Genomic DNA, 22,905 nt, shown 5'->3' on the forward strand with positions numbered 1-22,905 from the left:
GGATCCTATCAAATTAAAACTCTACCCTTATGACTTCATTTAACCCTAATTACCTCCTAAAAGCCCTGTCTCCAAATAGAGTCACACGGGGGGTTAAGAGTTCAACATATGAATTTTAGGGGGACACAATTCAACCCATAGCAGTATCCTTCATCTTTCAAGGTAAAGAGATATTCAAAGATTTAGAGACTATACCATCAATGTCCCATCTGAAGGAAACACAGGAAAGGATTCTAACCAAAACTAAGCGAATCAGAAGAGAACATAGAACATGAAATGAAGAAAGATGAGGAGGAGGAGAAACAGTGATGTGTAATAAATCCTATACTACTCAGTTCAAATCTAAATAGATAATACTGTGACTAGTGATTTTCAAATGTGTCACAAATAAGTATTCTCGAAAGAGAAGAAATATGTTTCAAAGGAAAAGCAACAAAAAGAACTGAAATCACTAAAAGTCCTCAACAAGCTCAGCAAAAGTCATATATTTCTAGGGGAGGGGAGAGAGAGGAAAGGAAAAATTTTAAATGATCTCATTTGATGGGAGAGTAGTCTTAAACTTGAGAAGATGATTTCAAATGTTGCTTGGCTTATTCCAATATTTTGTGAACACACTTTATAAAACCAATACAATACAAGCTATAATTTATTGTCAACATTAAAAATATGTTTCCATAGCCCATGTCGCACAGATTCAGAGCCCTTCACATTACCTCACAGCAGTGCAGAGGAGACTTATTCTGTCATAAAGCTGCTGGGAGCAGATATCCCATGTCGGGACCAGTTCCTTCCTGTTTACCATACCCAGAACTCTTATCTGAAGGGTCTATTTCTTGTTTTCTCCAATTAGTTGCCCCACCACATGTACAATCCCAGGACACTCTGATATTGTAATACTTAATATCTCCTTGGACATCATAAAATATGTGCAAATGATTATTTTTATCTGTTAAAAAAAATCAGTAAATCTCACCAATGTAAGTGATGCATACAAATTACAGGGATAATAATTTCAGACGTCTTGAAATTGCTCCCAAGAGTACAAATCCCTCGTTTTCTTCTTTTTAAAGAGAACAGGAAGGGACAAATTGAAAGTTGACTACAGAACACACACATATTATAAATGCAGTTAATAATGTGGACAATTTGCCCAAACAACATTAATATATAATCCCAAATCAAAATTACTTTGTTTCTTAGTATATTTATGCTATGTAAAATCTACCAAGCTAGCAAGAAAGAAAAGTTGAACCAAGGTAATAATTCTGAAATCACAGAGTAGAGAAAGAATGATAATGTTTGAAAAGTGCATTTAGCGCTTGAAAAGAAATACAATAGAACTCTTTGTCCGCAATTTTACTTGCTAATACTAAGTTTCATAAGTTAAACAGTATGTGCTATGGACTAAATTGTGACCCTCCCAAATTCCTATGTTGAAGCCCTAAACCCCAGTGTGATCGTATTTGGAGATGGGGTCTTTGGGAGATGATGAGGTCAGGAGGGAGGGGTACTCCTGATGGATTAGCACCCTTATGAGAAGGGACATCAGAGAATTCACACCCCTTTTCTCCCCCTCCCTCTTTCCATGCACATGCACTGGGCAAAGGCCATGTGAGCACCCAGCTAGAAGCAGCCATCTGCAAGCAAGGAAGAGAGCTCTCACCAGAACCCAACCATGCTGGTACCCTGACATTAGACTTCCAGCCTTCAGGACTTCAAAAATATAAATTTCTGTTGTGTAAGCCACCCACACATTGTCTATAGCCTTTTGTTATGGCAGCCCTAGCAGCCTAAAGCAGCATGAAAATGGCTATTTATGTAAATAGTTAAAAGAGAGGTCCATCCCTTCTGCAGAATTTCTGTTTTACTGGGTATCAACAAGTAAATGTCTATCTTAGACAATTTCATTGGGGACTATAATTTAATCTAAAACCCTAAAGTAATGCTTCTCAATTGGGGGCAATTTTGCCGCTACGGACATTTGACAAAGCCTGGAGGGTACTACTGGCATCTAGAAGGGAGAGGCCAGGGATGCTGCTAAACATCCTACAACACACAGAACAGCCACTTACAACAAAGAATAATCTGGCCCAAAATGTCAACAGCGCTGTTGTTGAGAAACACTGATCTAAAGATAAAGAAATAACTGAAAATTCACATCTAAAAACATTTCTTTTGGGTCTGACCCCATGGCCAAGTGGTTAAAGTTCCACCTTCTGCCTTGGCAGCCCAGGTTCATGGGTTCAGATCCCAGGTGTGGACCTAATCCACTCATCAGCCATGCTGTGGAGGCATCCCACATACAAAGTAGAAAAAGATCGGCACAGATGTTAGCTAAGGGCTAATCTTCCTCAACCAAAAAAAAACAAAAGAGAGGAAGATTGCCAGGAGATGTTAGCTCAGGGAAAATCTTCCTCACCAAAAAAAATTTTTAAAAATCTCTTTTGCCCCAAACCCAAACTGCCCTTGATTTTTTTAAAACTCCTGAAACTATCAAAATAAGGCTAAATAAGTAAACAAACAATTATAAAACAAATAAAGCTTTCTTAATATTAAGTTGAGTATAAATCTTTTCTTGGTATAATTACAACTAACTTTCTTTTATGCTATATATGTGTAGATAAAATTGCTTATGATAATAGCAGTTGTCAAGAAATGAGAGACCATGATAAACAATAAGAACTAAACTAGTTCTAAATTACAGATTATAAATCTGTATTATAATAGGGTTCAGGTAAACTGATTTTTAAAATGTTATGAAATTTTCAAATTTAGGCAGGTAAAGTATGAAGGTAAAGTTTAACCGCCACCTTGTCAAAATGTCAATAGTTATTATCAGGATCAGAAGTACTAGGACCTAATTTTCAAGGGAGTCAAGTGGTTTGTATTGCTTTTATGTGATTGCCATCCCTCCTTTGTGCTCCAAATCCAGTTTTAATGACACCTTTTTCTTTTTGTGATGTTTCTTCCTCCTTAAATTCTTAAATCATCGCTTATACATTTTCCTCTTCAACTACAGTCCTCTTTAATAAAACAAACTATATTTTCAAAAGCTAACATTTTCCGTTGTTGAAATATTCAAGATGATTAGACAAACTACATAGCACAAAAATTAAAACAGTACCTTGATTGTTACCTGGGAAATTTTAGAGGTTAAGTAGTCAATTTGGGTAATTCAAGTTTAAAGGAGAAAAAAACAACTAGTGCTTCACTTTACTGAATCAGCCAAAGGAAGACTCTTTTTTAGAGGGAGGTGTACTAAATTACTTTAATCATAGCTTTGCAATATTGGCTCTGAAAGTAATCATTTTTTTTCTCATTTCATTCAACAAATGACAGTCTGGTTTCTTGTATATGCTATGTTTTAAATATGATCACAATCATTGTTGATGGGAAGAAATGAATGCTTTTTTCTGAGTTGCGTATCCAAAATAAGCATTCTCTGACAAAATGAATGATAGATTCTCTGCTGTTAAAACTGATGAATCTATGCAGCCATTATGTAGCCATTAGGCAGCCATACATGTAGATAATAAATATCTACATAGGATTTGTATTGAACTCAAAGATATGTTTGCATGCTATATAAAGAAAGCTTGATTACATAACATATATATGGTTACATTAAATATCCAAATGTTTTCCTTATATAATATGTAAAATTTATATTATAAATCACTAACATATTTATAAAACTTGACTCCCAGTTATATAAGACATGTTCTTTTTGTGTGTTAATACTATTACTATACTAAGTACTGGTTTATGGGTTTTCCTTTTTTTTTTTGTAGACTACTTCATGTTCACCACCCAAAGTCTAATTGCCATCCATCTTGTTGGTTTTCCAAAGTCACAATAATACGCTTCTGGGACCAATAATCATCATCAATGCAATCATATAACACAGTCTAAAGAGAGGTCAAGTTTCAGTAAAAACGTTGTCAGCTGTCAAGAATCAAAATGTGCTCCAAATTTGTCTGCTGTCTCACTAACATGTTAAGAGTTCTCAGAAGCTTGATGGTCTATAAAATCTGTTTTATCATTTAATTATATTTAATAATTACATAATACATCATTCATTAGTGTATGATTTGTTTTTTTACCTTGATAATGAGTCAGGGTCTCTTGTATAGTATTTCTTATTTTACTGGTACTGTTAAGAGTGCTTGCTGAATTAAAACTCCTTTTTCATTCTTTTTTTTTTCATCCTTGTTATAGAGAACTATCATTTTTTTAATTTATATCCAGAGTAAACATGCCTTATTGTGAAATACTGTTCATATACATATATAAATTGAAAACACATACTTAGAAAAAGTAGTGCCCACTGCTATTCCTGTTAAATACCAAATGTGTCTTCATGTTATGAAAGTATATAACATTTTGTTTGTTTTGAGGAAGATTAGCCCTGAGCTAACTGCTGCCAATCCTCCTCTTTTTGCTGAGGAAGACTGGCCCTGAGCTAACATCTGTGCCCATCTTCCTCTACTTTATACATGGGACGCCTACCACAGCATGGCTTTTGCCAAGTGGTGCCATGTCCACACCCAGGATCCGAAATGGCAAACCCAGGCCGCCAAGAAGCGGAATGTACAAACTTAACTGCTGTGCCACCGGACTGGCCCCAAGTATACAACATGTTTAATGTCATATTAAAAAACACCCTAGAAATATGAATTAGACACATTTCATATTTTTGTGTATTTTTTACATATTTGGGATTTATATAATATATCTATATTAACAAAGTCTCATTAGGTTAACACATTTTCGGTAACTTTATGAAAATAAAAAGTAAAACATGTTTTTCTTTGCAAGATTATTGAGTACTTTGCTTAATATTACATGATTGTATCTCTGTAGCAGTATGGAGTTAAATCATGCAATTTACAAAATAAAATGTGACCTTAGCCTTCACGGTTTTTGATAAATACAGCTGAAATGTCTAACCCTGGTCCAGTGATCTGTTTCTGGAATTACAGAAAGTTCAATATACATCATAAAACATCCTCTGTTCTTCAGCTTGTCAAAGATCTACGGTTCATTACTGTAGGATTATAAAATTGATAATTAATCAGATTGAATCACCAACAGTTTATAAATAATTAATAATCTTAGTATCAATAAATAAGTTATTGTAGGGTTTATAGCAAATAACTTTGCAAGGAAAGTACACTTGTGGGCCAAATATTGTTATCACTTACCAACTCTTCCTGAAGTTGTGCAATGAGTTCATCCCTCTCTTTCAGCTGCAGCTTCAGCATTGAGCATTCATCTTTCATTATATCCTATAAAAACATCAAAGAGACGGAATAGGCTTAGCCCTTTCACTTTGCTCTTGATAAGGAAAGTCAGCTTTACACAGTGGGAGATAATTGCATCTGACTAATGAAACCAAGTTCCTCTAGTGTGTGATATTTTAAAATAAAATAAATTTCCTTTAGTGTGACATTTTTCATAATATATTCTAAGTTGCAAAATAAAACAGCTAATGTATCCAAAGATGTTATCATGCTATAAATGATGAGATATATAGAGATAGATATACACACAGGTTTTTTTCTTATATAAGTCTTTTTTTTTTTCTTTTGGTATGCATTTGCTCATTTTGCTGCCTAAAACAGAAACCAGGGAGTCACCCTAAATTCTTCCCTTCCATTCCTATGCACACATAATCAGTGGAATAAAAACAACTGTACTCTAAAAGAGATACTTTACCTACCATTTGTTCCCCTACTATAATTAAATATTAATTCCCAAACCAACGGCTGTGGTACAGTCTTTATCTTTAATGGCGTTCCTATAACATTTGTCCCTTTCACTAAAGCTCTATCTTTGGGTATTTAATCTTCACACTCTGCACGTATACTCAACCATAGCCTTTATGTACAAAAACATCCACATCTATGCTCTTTATTACTCTCTGACGGTAACTCTCAGATACAACTACTTAATCAAACCTATTTATCTTCCAAACGTCAACCCATAAATGAAAGTACTTACTGAATATATACTCAGCTTTGTTCCATAGACATTCCAAGGCAAGCTTCATTTCAACATCCTTTACCCCTACTGCCAAACTTCACTTCTACTTCTTTCTCCCATTATCTTCCTATTTCCTAAAAGCATAAGCAGAAAGCCATCCTATACTCTCAACTCTTACTTTGAACCAAATCTGGTACCAAATTCTTGAATCTCCATTTCCTGGACTCTATCCCTCAGTGACTTAGTCTAGGTACTTCCTGCTTCTTACCTGACTTTACTGCAACAGCCTCTAAAGTGGTTTCCTCTATCACTTTCCCCATCTGCCAGAGATATTTTCCTAAATGGGAATTAATTGCATCACTTTTTAATTTAACACCTAATCTCCCCTTCTTTCATGAAAAAAGGGGGAAGGGTAAAAACTCTTTAGCATAGTGTATAGTGCCTTTTATTTTCTGCTACTTGCTTATTTCCAGAGTTTCAAAGTTTTTAATTTCCAACTTTATTACATTTGCTCACTCCCACAGAACTGAAATGCAAAATGTTGTTTCACATCTCCTTGCTTTACACATGCATATCTCCGGATAACATTGCCTTCTACCCACTGCATCCCGCTATCCCTACAATTTTTCATGCTCTAAGATGCATTTCAAGCATTACTCATTCCACCAGGGAGCTTCCCTTTGTTGGCTGAGTGATGATGTACCCCTTGAGGGTGAGGGCATGCTCCATGGTGTCTAAACCACACATCGTTTCATATAGTCCTAATACTTCATGTGTCATTTGCTCATTCCCCAGCCTCAGTGGACTAGAGCCCTCCACCCTTGAGTGGACAGACTATTTCATTAGCATATCATCAGCACCAAACACTGTACTTGACATACACAAAATGCTCAAATCCATGTCTCCTTCCCATAAAATGACCAAATAAACAGCATAAATCTTAGGAGAATTCCCACTTTTTCTGCTTATGTTACCCTTATCTGAGCTGACAAAGAAGAAAACAGCTAATGGATTACAGAAAACAGAATACTTGTATATTCTGGTTCTCATGGTGTTAGTAATTTCTGCTTCCTCTATACTAAGCAATAAAGAACATATATTTTAATTTACGAATATCTCTTTTCATTTGCTGGCCACCAGCTTGATTGGGAGATAATTATCTCTGTCTATTCCTTCTCTTTTATAGTAGTCCAATCTTTCCTAAATCATGGGTTTGCATGGATAGAGTTCATACTCATCATTTTTAATATCAATGCAGAGGAAAAATTGGCAGACTTCAAAGGTAGATAAGAGAGTAATGATGTTTCCCAGAATCAGAGAGATCTGGGATCAAGTCCTCGGTGCTTCAATGAACTAGCCCTGTGGTTCTGTGCTAGTTACTTCTTTGAGCCCCATGATAACACCCAACCATAAATTACCTATAACAAAAGCTCTATTGTATTAGTACTTATATTCCTGAAGTCTTGTATAATATCTCATTTAAAAAAATTAAATCCCTTCATAAAAAAAAATGCTGTCACAGGTTGGAGTTTCCAGGAAACAAATACTGAGGTGGAGTTAAGGGTGCTACAGGTTTATTGGAGAATAAATCCATGTGAAAAGTAAAGGGTGGCGGCCAGCCCAGTGGCGCAGCAGTTAGGTTTGCTGGTTCTGCTTCAGCAGCCCGGTGTTTGCCAGTTTGCATCCCAGGTGCAGACCTACGTACTGCTTGTCAAGCCATGCTGTGGCAGGCATTCCACATATAAAGTAGAGGAAGATGGGCACGGATGTTAGCTCAGGGCCAGTCTTCCTCAGCAAAAAGAAGATTGGCAGCAGATATTAGCTTAGGGCTAATCTTCCTCAAAAAAAAAAAAAAAAGAAAGAAAGAAAAGGGGAAGAATTCTAGCAGGGCAAGGGGACAGTTGGACCAAGAGTCATACCCAACAAATCCTCTGCCAGCTAAATGAGGAGCTTCAGAGCCAAGATCTCCTGTTATAGGAATCCCTTGTTGACAGGAAGGGGGTAGGCTCTTACACCACTCCCTGTTCAATCAGTGGTTGGGAGCTGCCTCAAGAAAAACTGGATCTCAGCTGCTGTTACTTTATTCAGTAAACGGAAAGCCCGCACAGAGATGAGCTTGACTTCAGCTGGAAAACTGGGGCAGGCCCTAAAGGCGTTAACAGCTGGAGGCAGTCAGCTGACCATAGGATTTGCATCTGGGCAGTGAGTCCATTACTGAAAGGGGGTCTGAGGCTCAGCTTGAATCTACTGCGACTGTTTTTTCTCCATTAATTATCAACAATATTTTTGTATATTAATTAATTAATATTTTGTTGATTTGTTTAAAATGAAGACTTGTCCATATTGTGGTTAACAGGAATTGTAAAGAAACTTGGTTTTCCAAAAAAATACGCTCGCTTTACAAGATTCTCTGATTTTATTCCTGGGGAATTTTTTCAAGAAGTTTATAATCTTGAAGCTTTAAATCAGGTAGGTGGTAATAAATCATTTGCATTTACTTATGGAATAACACATATTAAATACTTATCATATGTCATCAGAAGCCAATTTATAAAAGCTTTGTCTATGAATGACTTTGCAAATGAATCTTAGTTACTCAGTTTTGTTTTTTGTTGTTATTTGTTCGTGTGGCAACATTTACCGAAGTATCTAATGTGCAAAATTAAAGCCCTTGAACAACTCTTACTCTCAGAAGAAGGCTGATAGCAATATTCCCTCAATATTCTCACTATATTTGCAAAATTCTAGGACATATTTGGCAGAATAATCTATTGAGTTAGAAAACATATTGATGTGTAGAATTAACTGGATTTAAATATTCTTTTTTGTTTTTGTTTTTTTGTGAGGAAGATTGTCCCTGAGCTAACCTCTGTGCCAACCTTCCTCTATTTTGCATGTGGGATGCTGCCACAGCATGGCTTGATGAGCAGTGTGTAGGTCCACACCCGGGATCTGAATCCACAAACCCAAGGCCACCAGAGCAGAGCTTGTGAACTCAACCACCACACCACTGGGCCAGCCCTATTTCTTCGTTTTAAAAAGAAGGTTATTCCATTAGCATGTAGGCTAATGTAACCAATTTAAACTTATACTTATTTAAATGCATACTATTAATTGATAGGAAAATATATAATTTAATAATTATGACATTCTCTGCTTCTCATTCAAGTATAATTAATTTTTAGGACTAAAATTCAATTCTATTATTTCCTAATTCAATAATTATTCATAAATATGGGACTCGTAGTGTGGTAGATTACAGATGGTTACAATCCTTTGCTACTATTCCCATTGAAAGATGGAGTCTAACGCCCTCTCCTTGGATCTGAGCTGGTCTTATAGACTTGCTTGACCAACAGAATTCAATGGTAGTAACTCTGCATGACTTCCAGGGCTTGATCAGAAAAGGCCTCTCAGCTTCAGTGATTGGTCTCTTAGAATGCGCCCCCTCAGGTTATGTCCTTGCTGAAAGAACCCAGCAGGCAGGCTAAGTACAAGCCACACTGAGCTTCCATTGAGAGTCCCATATGAGCTTCGAAAGGGCATCAACTGCCAGCCCTGAGAGTGAGCCATCTTGCACATCCAGCCCAGTGCAGCCTTCAGGTGAACAAAGTCCCAGCCAACATCTCACCATAACTGCCTGAGTGGAATTATTTCCAAATCCCTGACTTACAAAATTGTAAACAAAAATAAAAGTATAGTTTTAAGCCACTAAGTTTTGGGTTGATTTGTTATAGAGATCACCAGAATATATGGATAAACTCTAAATTATTATAATTATAATTAGTGTAAACTATGACACTATAGTACAAAAATGTTTATAGAGCTAATTTTTTAAATAAAATATTTTGTGAATTAATTTATGATTTCTGTGACTTGTTACATTATATTTAGTGTAAGTTTCAAATAACTCATTTCATGCATCAAAGGAATATTTATGTTCTCATTGTATAACCTACCAGAGAATCAGAAATACAGATGTAAAAATTCCTTACAAATTATCTTAATTCTTTTATTTTATAAATTTGAAAAGTTAGAGCCAGACACCCAGATATTTGGGTAATTTGTCCCAAATTCAGTTAGCTGATTCCAGACCCACATATTCTATAATTTATTTTTGCCTGGAATTAGAATCACCTCATGGCCTAAGACTGTTGTATAAACAGAAATCAAGTGCCAAAAAATTAAAGGCAAATAAAATCTGTAAATCACCTTGAAAATGATCTTATGCGGAAAATAGAAATGCAGATTAAAAAATCAAATAATAATTTCTAATTCACAAACCTCCACAGAATTCCTCAGGTAAAATTATGAACATAATTCTTGGCTACTGGTTACAAAATTGGTATTAAGTCATGATGACTCTCTTTCTATTTATAGACTTCTGGTCTTCTCTCTGGAGGGCTTTTCTTTATGACTTACAAGCTGTTTCCTCATTCTTGTAAATGAAAAGGTCAAAAGATTAAAACATAAAGAAAGCAGACAGCTCCATCAGAGTAAACAAGGACAGAAAGAATGCTATGAACAAGTGAAGAAAGGGAAGAATGAAATAGGAATACGGAGGAGAAGACAGCAGGGCAGAGATTAGAAAACACAAAATGTATCACAATTAACAGTGTCTTTTTCAGCTCTACCTAAAGAACTGCCCTCATATAATTCTTCTATTAACTTAGCTTTAAGGTAGCACGCTATCTGCAAAACCTGGGTATCTAGTGAAAGAAAGCAGTGCAGGCACATAATCATCGAAGCAAGGCCATAAGAGGAACTGCTTTTCGAATACCAAAAAAAAGGTCAATAAAAGCACTACTCTAATTCCTTGTTATTTAAAATTATTTGAAAAAATTATGAATTATTTCAGTATCAATAATTGCTACATGACGCTATAAAAATAATTTTCTTTTTACAAACATCCAATTAAAAAAGATCCTAGATTTGACTTTAGACACTCCCTTGAGATGAACTAACATTCTATTGACTTTAAACAATAACAGTGTGCTTTTTTCTCACCATTTTTTTTCATAAAAATAAAAAAGGCATGATAGGTGTTCAAAGGGTGTTCAAAGTGAGTATCTTAAATGTGTATTTTTTAGCATATAAATCAAATAAGGAAACAGCATTATGCGTTGACACAGTGACACACTGGCTATGATTTTCAAGCAATTAAAGAAGAGACTGGATATCAGCATAATCTTTTCATTTGCAAGTGTTACTCTTAGGAAATCTTAAGATTTATTACTGATCTCCATCACTCAAAAGATAATGAAAACAATATCTTATTGTATACATAGGGGCTTTATAATTTATACAATACTTTTATCTACTGAATTGCTTTTTGCTACCAGAATCTTTCCTGATCAGTTATTGAACAAAACGGTACATTTCTAGGAAAAGTAGGGCATTAGGCAGAAAAATGAAGCAGAGAAGACAATAGCAGCAAAGATAAAATAAAAGGAAACCATTAATAATAATACCAAGACCCTTAAGTTGTGTTCATTAACCTCTCAACAAAGTTCATAGCATTCCTACATTTTTTTGGAATAGTTAAAAAACATTAGCCTACACTGAGAAATTTGCTAAGAAGTTAAAACAGCTCCGTGAGACTACAGGCTTGTCATTTTCAAGTTGTTAAGGTCTTCTTAGATTCACTTTCTTTCATCAGTAAGAAAAAATTGAGTTGCACAACTTTCCTAACATAAAGTGCTCCATCTTACTTAAAGCTTTTCTATATAGTAAGCGAACAGAGCATGTTAACCGAAGTCATGATCCTTACATAAAACTTAGAGTTTTCACTATCCTATTCTTTGTTTCACCGGTTCTTTCGTGAAAATTAAAATTTAAAAAAACCAAACATTAGTATTTTATTTTCTAAAGCCTTCTTAAAGGGATAGTATTTTGCAGGTAAAGGATGAAAAGCAAATCTCCAAGTGTTATAGAACGAGTTAGTAGGCATGACAAATTAGCTTCCTGATCTCCTAAACCCATGGGTTCCAACAAAACTAATTATGAACTATACTTAAGACATAAAAATCTTTATCATCTCATCAACAATGAGTTGCTCAACAGAGAAAGTCAACAAGTGATAAAGTAATATTAACTTCTATTCTGCCATTGGACTTGCTTGATATGAAATTCTTAGGGAAAGAAATGTCCCCGAGAGGTCTTGAGATTCTTTGATACCAGCATTTTTTCTCTCATAGAAGACAGGCACAGTTGTCACATTATACCTGTATTCCTTAATCAAGCTAGGCAATTGCCTAAATGACCCTTCCCACAATGTAGATTACACAGGAAAAAAATGAAATGGCTAAAAACATCCCGTTAAAAGTTCCTCTCTGTTATGAAGGTGTGAGAGATCAGAATTTACCACCCCAAAATGTGTCTCTTTGGCTTCATTATTTTTTGAAAAAACAAGATTCAGAAAGAAACTGACCTTTCCCCTAGCTGCCCAAAAGAATTTAAGATAGAAGTCCTGGCCCAGAGAGGAGCTATCATCATAGATAACTCTAGGTATGAGAGACAGAAAGGCATCTAGCAAGGCCCATTTTTATCAAAGTTAGATAGTCCAGCAAACTGTTGTTTACCAAGCATTTTGCTTTTCTATCTCCATGTGAATTGCCTTCCTCCCCTTTGAAGTCTCAAACCACTACTCCCAACATCCTCCTTTGTCTTTAGCTGAAAATGCTACTTAAGCTGGTGGCTTCAGCCACTGCGGTGAGTTACTCAGATTTCCTGGGTTTCTCCCATGTACACGTTATTAAACTTTGTGTGATTTTCTCCTGTTGTTCTGTCTCACGTCGATTTAATTCTTAGATCAGCCAGCAGGACCCAGAGGGTAGGGGAATTGTTCTTCCTTCCCTACAAAGGCATGCTTGCTTTCTTTTCATGCTTTAAGTAAGGAATAGGGGACATCTTATCCTTTCATATTCTGAATGAAGTAAGAGAATGCTGTTTGAACATAACTATGAACTTAGTTTCTGGGAAGGAAAAGTAATCAAAGACATCAAACTCATCCCATTCCCCACCTAGAAGAGAGTAATACAGTTGTTTTGTTTAATGCTGTTTAAATGCTATCTGGACCCAGTTTTGAGGCCCTGGGTAGAGGCCAGTTAGTCCCCTCCTTGAACAGATGATTAAGTCCACACTCCAAACACCTCCCTTATTGGGCCCTCACACTCCAGGGCTTTTATGTACCAGCTCCACCAGGTCAAGTACCAGGCACCTGGTGACAGCCTCTATGCCCCAGAGCTCCTGAAATGATTCAAATTAGCCAATCCTCAGGGAGCCCTGGGAACCTACCTAATCCCATCCTGCTTGCCATACATACATGGCCCCCTACAGCTCCAGTTTACTGTTATTCTGTCCCGGGGGCAACCTCCTGCAAGGCCTTGCCTGAAAGCCTTCTCTCATTTGGAGGTGTAAGTAACAAAGAGTTCTGCCTTTCACCCGAGTGTGTTATGTCCTGCCATCAAAAGAATCTTTAAATCTCAGAAATCATAGCGCTAACAGGGGCTCGCTGCAGGTACTGGGCACCCTTCTGCCATCCTCCTGGGACAAGGGAGCTGAGCCAGCGCTTGGGCCCTGGACATTTCTGCCACCTTCAGATAAAGGGGAAAGACAGTGTGAATAACAATGGGCATTGCTTGGCAATACATATGCATTTTTTTGCATCATAAAAGAAGAGTAAACCCTTCTAGTTTTACATGTTAATAAAGGAGAGTAAAAATCAGGGAGGACAGACATTCCTAATATCAGCAGGTCCCCCAAAATATGTAGTATCCTATTTTAAGGGGCGCTGAACTGTGACAATGATGAAAAATACAGAAATAAGTAATACTTTAGGGAGGTTTTTCAAGGATTTGGGCCTCATTGTAGAATTCTGGGGAGGAGAAAAAGCAGAGAGTGCAACATTGTGCTATACAGGAATCATGGATAATGTGACTCAATTTAAGCAATGGTTTCAGGCAGTCTGGGAGGTCAGAGAACTAAGCTGTGAAAAAAGCAATGAACATTAGCTGAAGCTACACATTACAGCTAGAAAACATAAACCAGTATTAGACAGTAAGGAAAGGAGTAAAGGTCATGCTCTGTTCTTTCTTAGAGCACTAATGGATAGCAACAGCATATATATTAATATCTTCAAATACTCATTATATGTACATTGTAAAGCAGGAGTCTTTTAAGATGGCATATACATGAATTTCGGAAAAGTAGGTTTTTCAACTTAGGAAACAGATGCACTTTTGAATGGTTGCTTACGTGGAGGAGAAAGAATATTTCTTTACCATCCAGGTTCTTCTGGCTGGTCTAAGAATTAAATCGACATGAGACAGAATAACACGTGAAAATCAAATGAATTTAATAATGTGCACATGGGAGAAACCCAGGAAAACTGAGGAACTCGCCAAAGTGGCCGAAGCCACCACATAAATACTATCTTCATCTAAAGACAAAGGAGGATGTTGGGGGTAGTGGTTTGAGACTTCAAAGGGGAGGAAGGCAATTCACATGGAGACAGAAAAGCAAATGTTTGACAAACCAATGTTTGCCATATCTTGCAAAAACAATGGGACATGGGGAGGACTTTGATTAAATGGGCCTTGTTAGGTTTCTTCCTGTCTGCCACACCTAGTTTATATTATACTACAGTTATCAAGGGTATTAGTGCCTTCCTGGAACAATCCTTCTATCTTGAATTCTTTTAGGCAGTTAGGGGGAAGGTCAAAGTTTCTTTCTGAGTCTTTTGTTCTTAACAATGATCAAACCAAAGAGACATATTTTAGGGTGGCCTGCACACTGTGCCCAGCTGTATAATTAACTTCCATTACAAAATAAAATTTCGACAGAAAGATTCTATAAATTAAGTTTAAGACTACTGAGAAGTTTTCAAGTATCATTGAACAACATTAAACTATCCTAAAAACTATCATCTAATATAGAAGAAAACCTGCAAATCTAGCACTGTTTTTCATCTTACCTCTTGCTGTCCCTCAATCTAGGCAGAGCAGACTTGCATTTGAGTCTCTGTTGTGTCACAATTTAGCTGTGTGACCCAGAATAAATCAATCACTAATAACAAAACCACCGTTTATTGAAATTCTGAACTAATCCCAAATACTTTGCAAAACTTGTTAGTGGATACTTACAACATTTTTACCAGGAAAGTGCCATTAACTGCATTTTTGTGTTTTGTTTTTTCTTTTTTTAAAGATTGGCACTTGAGCTAACAACTGTTGCCAATCTTTTTTTCTTTTTTCTGCTTTATCTCCCCCAAATCTCTCTTAGTACATAGTTGCATATCCTAGTTGCAGGTCCTTCTAGTTGTGGCATGTGGGACACCGCCTCAACATGGCCTGATGAGCGTGCCATGTCCGTGCCCAGGATCCGAACCAGTGAAACCCTGGGCCACCACAGTAGAGTGCGAACCCAACCACTCGGCCATGGGGCCGGCTCCTGCATTTTTATGTTTTAACAACTTTCTTCTATTATAGAACTATAAAACAATTATTACTGAAGTAAACCCAAGTGTGCATTATCACAAAACCAGCGTACTTCAATAGTGGTCTACACTGCCTCTCAGAGCTCCAGTTTTCCTCATTCTTTGGAGAACATGGTGTATTCTTTTTCCACAGTGAGAATCATCTAGTACATATAGAGGAAAGAACCACAATTAGGCTGTGGTAGGTAGAATGTCTAAAACAGCACCCTAAAGTTGTCCTGCCCTTATCTCTGAAATTGGTGAATATGATAAGATATCACTCTTGTGGTTGTACGTTGTATGGTAAAGTTGACCTTAAAGCAGAGAGATTATGTGGGTTGCCCTAATCTAGTTACATGAGAGCTCATGAGTCACAACAGGCAGAAGTCAGAGATGATGGAAGCATGAGAAAGACTGGACTCACGACTGCTGTTTTGAGAAGGGAGATCAAAAGGAAATGAGAGAAGCCTCCAGCTAACAGCCAGCAAGGAAACAGCACCTCCAACCTACAAGGCCAAGGAAGTAAATTCTTCCAATAACAGGAATGGGCTTGCAAGAGACCTTGAGTTCCAGATGAGAATGCAGCTGGCTGACACCTTAACTTCAGCCTTGTGAGACTGACAAAAAACTTAAAAGTGGTTTTTAAGTAACCAGTCAGTATTAATTTGCCACATAGTGATAGAAAACAAATACACAGACAAAAGTAGTAGAGTTAGAGAAAGCTTTCTTGACAAAGAAAGATCTAACCAGAATTTCAATGGTCATAAGGAATTAGTAAATGACAAAAGAAAGGCAAGTGGTTTCAAGGCAAATGCAGGACCTTAATTCCTGGAGGCAGAGGAAACCATGGCAAGAGTTTGGGGAACAATAAGCATTTTAGTATAATGGTGTGGATAGGTAAACATCAGCAAAGAGAGAGAATTGAGAACCAAACCATAAAAGTCATTTATGCCATCATAATAAATGAAGTTTTATTCAGAAGGCTATGGCATATCAATAGGAATCTAATCTATGGAAGGGTACGATCAGATTTAAGTTCATGCAGCTTACTCTGGGTATAGTATGGAGAACAGGCTGGATAAGACCAATTCTAGAGAGAGTTAGGAGGCTCTTTTAATAATCCAGGCAAGATATCATTAGGATTTAAACTAAAATGGGGTTCTGGGAGTAGATCTGAAAGCTATCTAGAAGGTGGATTCTATCAGATACAGGTGGAGCAGGGAGGGAGAAATGAGAGAGCAAAGAGGCAAGGATGACATTACGTCTGACAGGTCTACTGGGTGAATGCAAGTACTGCTCACTCCTGCTGAGAGCAAGTACAACGAGAGGCGGAAGAATTTAAGATGAAGAAAATACAATGAGTTTAATTCTATGTCCCTTGTAACCTCCAGCTGAGGAAATATAGTACGCATTGCCTATGTATGCATGGGCTCAGAAGAGACAGATCTGGTCAGGAAATGGAGATGTGGGAATCACCATATATTGATGTAGTGGAAAATCAATAGTGAAAGATGAAAAGAAGTAACTGAAAAAAACCTGAAAATGAATAGGTTGGGAATGAGGAAAGCATGGTGTCATGATAGCCATGGCAGGAAATAACTGTGAGAAGAGTGAGGTCAGTGATGTTAGATGCAACAGAGATGAAGGAAAGTAAAGGCTAATCAAAAGTCGAGGCTGGCCTGGTGGCGTAGTGGTTACATTAGCGTGCTCTGCTTCAGTGGCCCCAGCTTCACAGGTTTGGATCCCAGGTGCAGACCTACACAGCACTTATCAAGCCATGCTATGGTGGCGTCCCACATACAAAAAAGAGGAAGATTGGCAACAGATGTTAGCTCAGGGCCAATCTTCCTCACATACAAAAAAAGCAAGTCCCTGTTGACTTTAACAAAACAGTTTCAGGTGGTATGCCAGAAGCAGAATCCAGATTATAGTGGGCACAGAAGCAAACTGAAGATGAGGGAGAAACAAGGAGTTACCAACTACATAATTACCAAAATGCAAGCTCCTTCCAAGAAATGAAGAATAGTAGCTAAGAGGATTGAGATGGCGTGTGTGTGTATGCGTGCGTGTGTGTGTGTTGTAGATGGAAAAGCTTGAACAGGTTTAAAGACTCATTAGAATGATTCCTTAAGGAGGAAGAAGTTAAAAATATAGGGGAAAGAAGGAATAACTGAGAGAGGGAAATCCTTCAAGTGTTGAGGGATGAGATCCAGAAGGCAGGAGGAGACATTAGCTTTTAGTAGGCAAAGAAGTATCCATGAACAGAAGGAAATGAAATAATCTTTTGTTCAAGGTGCTTCAATGATAAAGGATTCTCCAACTATACAACTTAAACTTTGTAATAGACTGTTGAGGATTAAATGTGTCCCCTTAAAATTCATCTGTTGAAGTATTAACCTTCAATACCTCAGAATAACATCTTATTTGGAAACAGTCACTGCAGATGTAATTGGTTAAGATGAGAAAATACTGGAATGGGGGGCCCTAATTCAATATGACTTGTCTCTTTATAAAAAGGAGAAATTTGAACACAGAGAAATGCACAGGAGAATGACATGTCAAGACAGGAGTTATGCTGTCAGGAACCAAGGAACCACCAGAAGCTAAGAGAGAGACCTGGAACAGACCCTTCCCCAGCACCTTCAAGGGGAGCACAGTCCTGCTACAGCCTGATCTCAGAATTCTAGCCTGCAGAAGTAAGCTGCTGTTGCCTAAGCTACTGAGTCTGTGGTATTTTGTAACAGCAGCCCTAGAAAACTAACACAGAGACATAACCATAATTTTCAACTGCTACCCCTCGTTATAGATTATACAGTCGTCCCTCCATATCCAGAGGGGGATTGGTCCTCTCAGATACCAAAATCCCCAGATGCTCAAGTCCCTTAGTCAGCCCTCCACATTCACGAGTTCCGAATCCCAGGAGTCAACCAACCTTGGATCCTCAGATGTGGAACTTGAGGATGCAGAGAGCTGACTGTATACATATAAGTAATTAAATTGATATATGATCTTTTTGATAATAAATGAGCAAATAGAAAGAAGAAAGGATAGAAAAAAAGAGAGTACATAAACCATGACCTTTTTCTGCTGTGTCTCTAACCTCCAAAGCTCGCCAAGTATTTCTTATTTTTAACAGAGGATAATAGATATTAGAAATGAATGGGTTTACTAGCATATCTAATGTAACAGAAGTTCTTTATTCCTTTACGTTATAAACATAATGCACCCTTATCTTTGCATATTTAGTCACTATTTAATTCTTGAGCAAGAGAAGAGGTGCAGGCGTCTGCTTAAGTCCATATCTGTAGCAGGATTTTTGCCTTTATGTCACACTCACCTAAATCATTCAAATGAACCCCAGAGCTTATTGTAACGGACTTTTGCGCAGATGCTATGGCAGCCAACCACCCAGGAAGGACCACCACATTTCAGCAACTTGACGCTGACCAAAATATCTAAACAAGTCAAGGTCACCAAAGTCAAATTCACTTTTACCTCTAATCAGTATCGGATGAAGTTCATGGATACACGGAATTGTTCCAATTATTTTTCACATATAATCAAAATGTGGTCAGAAAAATATCACCTCCAGGCATGGGAGAAAATGTAAATAAATGCCAGGATATCCACCCTCCATCTTCATCCCATCCCAGCCGTGAGGTTAAAAGAAAACATCATTGAAGACTGAAAATTAGCAGCCACGCCATAGACACCCAGCATTATAATGTCTAAATGTTGACAGCAACCTAAGTATACAATAATTAAAGAATAACTATTAAATGATGGTAAATCTATTCAATGAAATATGAAATTTTTAAAAATGATGGTTACGAAGCCTATGTGGTAACATGAAAAATATACTTTTCACAAATCTTAAAATATGCAAAATTATGACAATTATTTTTTTTGGGTTGTGGGTTGATGTGTGATTTTAAATCTTTTAATTTCTAAGTTTTCAGTAATGTACTCACAATATTAAAGATGCTATATCCTAGAAAAAATATATATGATAAACAAAATATTTATCCAAAGATATTTAGCAGTCATGTAACCTACTTAATCCATGGAACACATGGTGTAGTTTCAGAGTAATATTGGATTCAAAAGAAATTCACAACAACCAGCGATCTTCATTTGTATATCTTGAACATCATTACTAGAACACACAGTTCACAACAATAATTTTTACTATTACTCTTTTCTCCTCTGTCAGTTTTCCTGACTCACTCAGCTGCTCTCCCAAATATCCTACAACCCTTGCTTAGGGGGCCACATGTCTTTTTACTTGCTCAGCTTTTCTTTTGATTCTCATCCTAAAACTCACAATATAGAACTCCCTCATCAGAGGGTAGGGAGGAATAGAACTTAAGTAGTCAAGACCAGAAGTTTTTATCTTAGTAAATAGGGAAAAGGTAAAGTTAGGAAAGAATTTTACATAAATACTCCCCAGCCCAACAGTTCTGAAACTGCGTGAATATTTACTAGACACCAAAAAATTGGAGTAAATAGGCTAAATTACAAGTACCTGCAGGGAAAGAATGGCACCTTTGGGTCCTTTTGATACTAAGCACTCTTTACACATAGGAAAGCAATAAGCATTTGGTTAATTCAACCTAAGAAAGTATGAAAGAACTGTCAGTGCAAAAAGACGCTATTGTAAAACGACTAAAATGTTAAGATTATAAAGAAAGCAAATGGCAACTTATGAAAGCAAAATTTTAACACATAGTTTTAAATGACATTGGACTGAGATTTATTTAGAAAGCAATGCACTGTAAAAGTGAATGGTACCTTATTTCTGTCAACAATTGTCAAGTTACTTTGTTTGAACACAGAAATTGTCATTGTAATTCGTGAGGTCTTTATTCTAAACTTGTCACATTGAGAGATTTGTACTTTAATAGTACCACACTATCTTGAGAGTAATAGAGCTTTCTGTTCACTTTGACTATAAATTGAAATATAATTTCTGTTCCTCCATTGCTACTTTAATTTTGTCCAGCTGTGCAAGGTCTAACGTCATAAGAGAGCCAGTTAAGTCACAGGATTATAACATAATAAAAAGAAAAGAGAAGAAAACTATATAATGAAGGAAGCCAGTACACCGGTAGCAAACCAGGTAAGTAGCTTTCAACAAGGAGTGAATGAAGACTTTAAACCAGCTGGGAAGCATTTCAAAGATTTACAGTCTCCTTCCTTCCCTCGGGTGACCCCCAGGTTGGAGGTGTGAGTTGGAACCCATCCTTTTTCATCTTTCTAACCTCACTCTTTGGAACACACTGTTACTGAAAATCAGCTGAGTAAAGGAATGGTTACTAGAATATATAAAATGAGCATATGCATTTATGATAACTGGTATAAGGTTCCTATCGTAATCACAACGTATCACAAATTGTCCTCATATGGCAGACACTTTGCATTACCCAGGATGATGGGGGAAAAGAAGGGTTTTCCATGAATTATTCAGAGTTAGTTGAATATAAAATCATTAACAGTATAGAAAAGGTTAAACACTTGTCCACGAATATTCAGAATACGGGTAAAAGAGGGGAGCCCTCTAAACTGGAGTACCTTTTAGCTCAGTCCTTCTCTCCTAGTTCTCTCAGGCTTTAAACTGGATTGTTTCTACCTTCCCTAAAACAAACATAACAAACTACAACAAACATTTTCTGATTTCTGACTTCTACTCCTGACTCTCTCCCCCTTTTATTAATGAGAGTCTTGAAAGAGAAACTGCACTTATAGAATCCACACCCTCATTTGCAATTTAGCCACCATGAATAAATAACTAATAATTGTCCAATCTTCCTGCCTTTGAAACCGGATTTCCACTCTAGTCATTTAATTAAAACTGCTCTCATCAGTGTTAAGTAGAAACATTTTTTCAATCCTCAGCTTGATCTATGCTTTAAACTTGTCAAAGCCAAATCTCTTCTTTAAAATATCTCTTCCTCCTGGACTTCTGCACTAGAATTTTCTCCTCTTACAAAGTTTGGATACTTTTCAAACTCTTTAACTACTTTTTTTTTTCCTTTTCCTTTGTTCTTTAAAAGTTATTTCCCAGGTTTCTGTCTGAAGCTCTCTCCCAGCTCCCCTTAAATGCTTCACCTTAACAACTTATTTTATTAGCAACTGCCTATAAACTAACATTTCGACGCTGTTCATTACCAATCCCCCGCCGCACCCCCCACCCTCCCGCCTCATATTCTGAAATCTTGTGCCAAATTTCTAACTGCCTCTTGGAGACTTGCAATTGTTATAATGCAGGTGTGTCAGACTCAAACTTTCAAATCTAAAGTCTTCACCCCAGAGGGCAACCCGTTATTTCTCCTATACTTCTGGTCTCAGTTAACAGCAGCATCATCTCCCCTGAACTTAATCAAGAAACTGATTCATCTTTGACTTATTTTAGTACTGTATTTCAGTCCATTATTTTGCCGGCATAGTTTACGACAAGAAGTGTGCTCTAATTCTTATTCTTTTCCTCTATAGGTAAGTTATTTTCTTTCTCCAGATTTTTTCAAGATTTTCTCTTTCTTTTAGGTTTTCTGCAGTATCAGTATGATATGTATAGGTATAGATTTTTGGTTATATCTTGCTTGGAATTCTCTGCGCGTCCTGGATCTGTGGTTTGGTGTCCGTCAATTTTAAAAAAGTCTTGGCCATTATTGCTTTAAATATTTGTCTGTTCCATTCTCTCTTCTTCTGGTTCACAACTTGTGCACAAGTTATACTCTCTAAAGTTATCCTAGGGTTCCTGGATATTCTAGTGGGCTTTTCTCCCATTATTTTTTCTCTTTATGTTTCAGTTGACATATCTTCAAGCTCACTGATTCTTTCCTCACCAGCGTCTAATCTGCTGATGGGCCCATCAAAGGCATTCTTCGTTTCTGTTGCAGTGCTTTTGATTTCTGGCATATTCTTTTGATTTTTTTCTTAGAGGTTCCAACTGTCTGCCTACATTCTCCATTTTTTTTTTTTTTTTTGTGAGGAAGATTAGCCCTGAGCTAACATCTGCTGCCAGTCCTCCTCTTTTTCTGAGGAAGGCCGGCCCTGAGCTAACATCCGTGCCCATCTTCCTCTACTTTACATGTGGGATGCCTGCCACAGCATGGCTTGCCAAGCGGTGCCATGTCCGCACCTGGGATCTGAACCAGTGAACCCCGGGCCACTGAAGCAGAATGTGCACACTTAACCTCTGTGCCACCGGGTTGGCCCATCTCCATTTGTTCCTGCATGTTATTTATTTTTCCCATTAGAGCCCTTAACATATTAATTATAATTATTTTAAATTACCTGTCTAATAATTCCAAAATCTGTGTCATGTATGTTTTGTTTTGCTGCTTGCTTTGTTTCTTCAGACTGTGTTCTTCCTTGTCTTTTAGCATGCCATATAATTTTTTTTGAAAGCTGGAGGTGATATATTGGGTAATAATAAGTGAGGT

The 22,905-nt window shown here is 37.1% G+C and overlaps 1 protein-coding gene across 6 annotated transcripts in view; it reads right to left on the reverse strand.

Moving 5' to 3' along the window:
- The window catches only part of CCSER1 (coiled-coil serine rich protein 1), a 1,220,070-nt gene that overhangs the window by 645,811 nt on the left and 551,354 nt on the right, over positions 1-22,905 (reverse strand). For all 6 annotated transcript variants that reach the window (XM_070505367.1, XM_070505366.1, XM_070505369.1 and 3 more), the window contains one exon: positions 5,205-5,288. In XM_070505367.1, the coding sequence (XP_070361468.1) occupies positions 5,205-5,288 (84 nt within the window). The remainder of the gene's footprint in view (positions 1-5,204; positions 5,289-22,905) is intronic.

This window comes from Equus asinus, chromosome 3, assembly GCF_041296235.1.
Source record: "Equus asinus isolate D_3611 breed Donkey chromosome 3, EquAss-T2T_v2, whole genome shotgun sequence".
Lineage (NCBI taxonomy): Eukaryota > Metazoa > Chordata > Mammalia > Perissodactyla > Equidae > Equus > Equus asinus.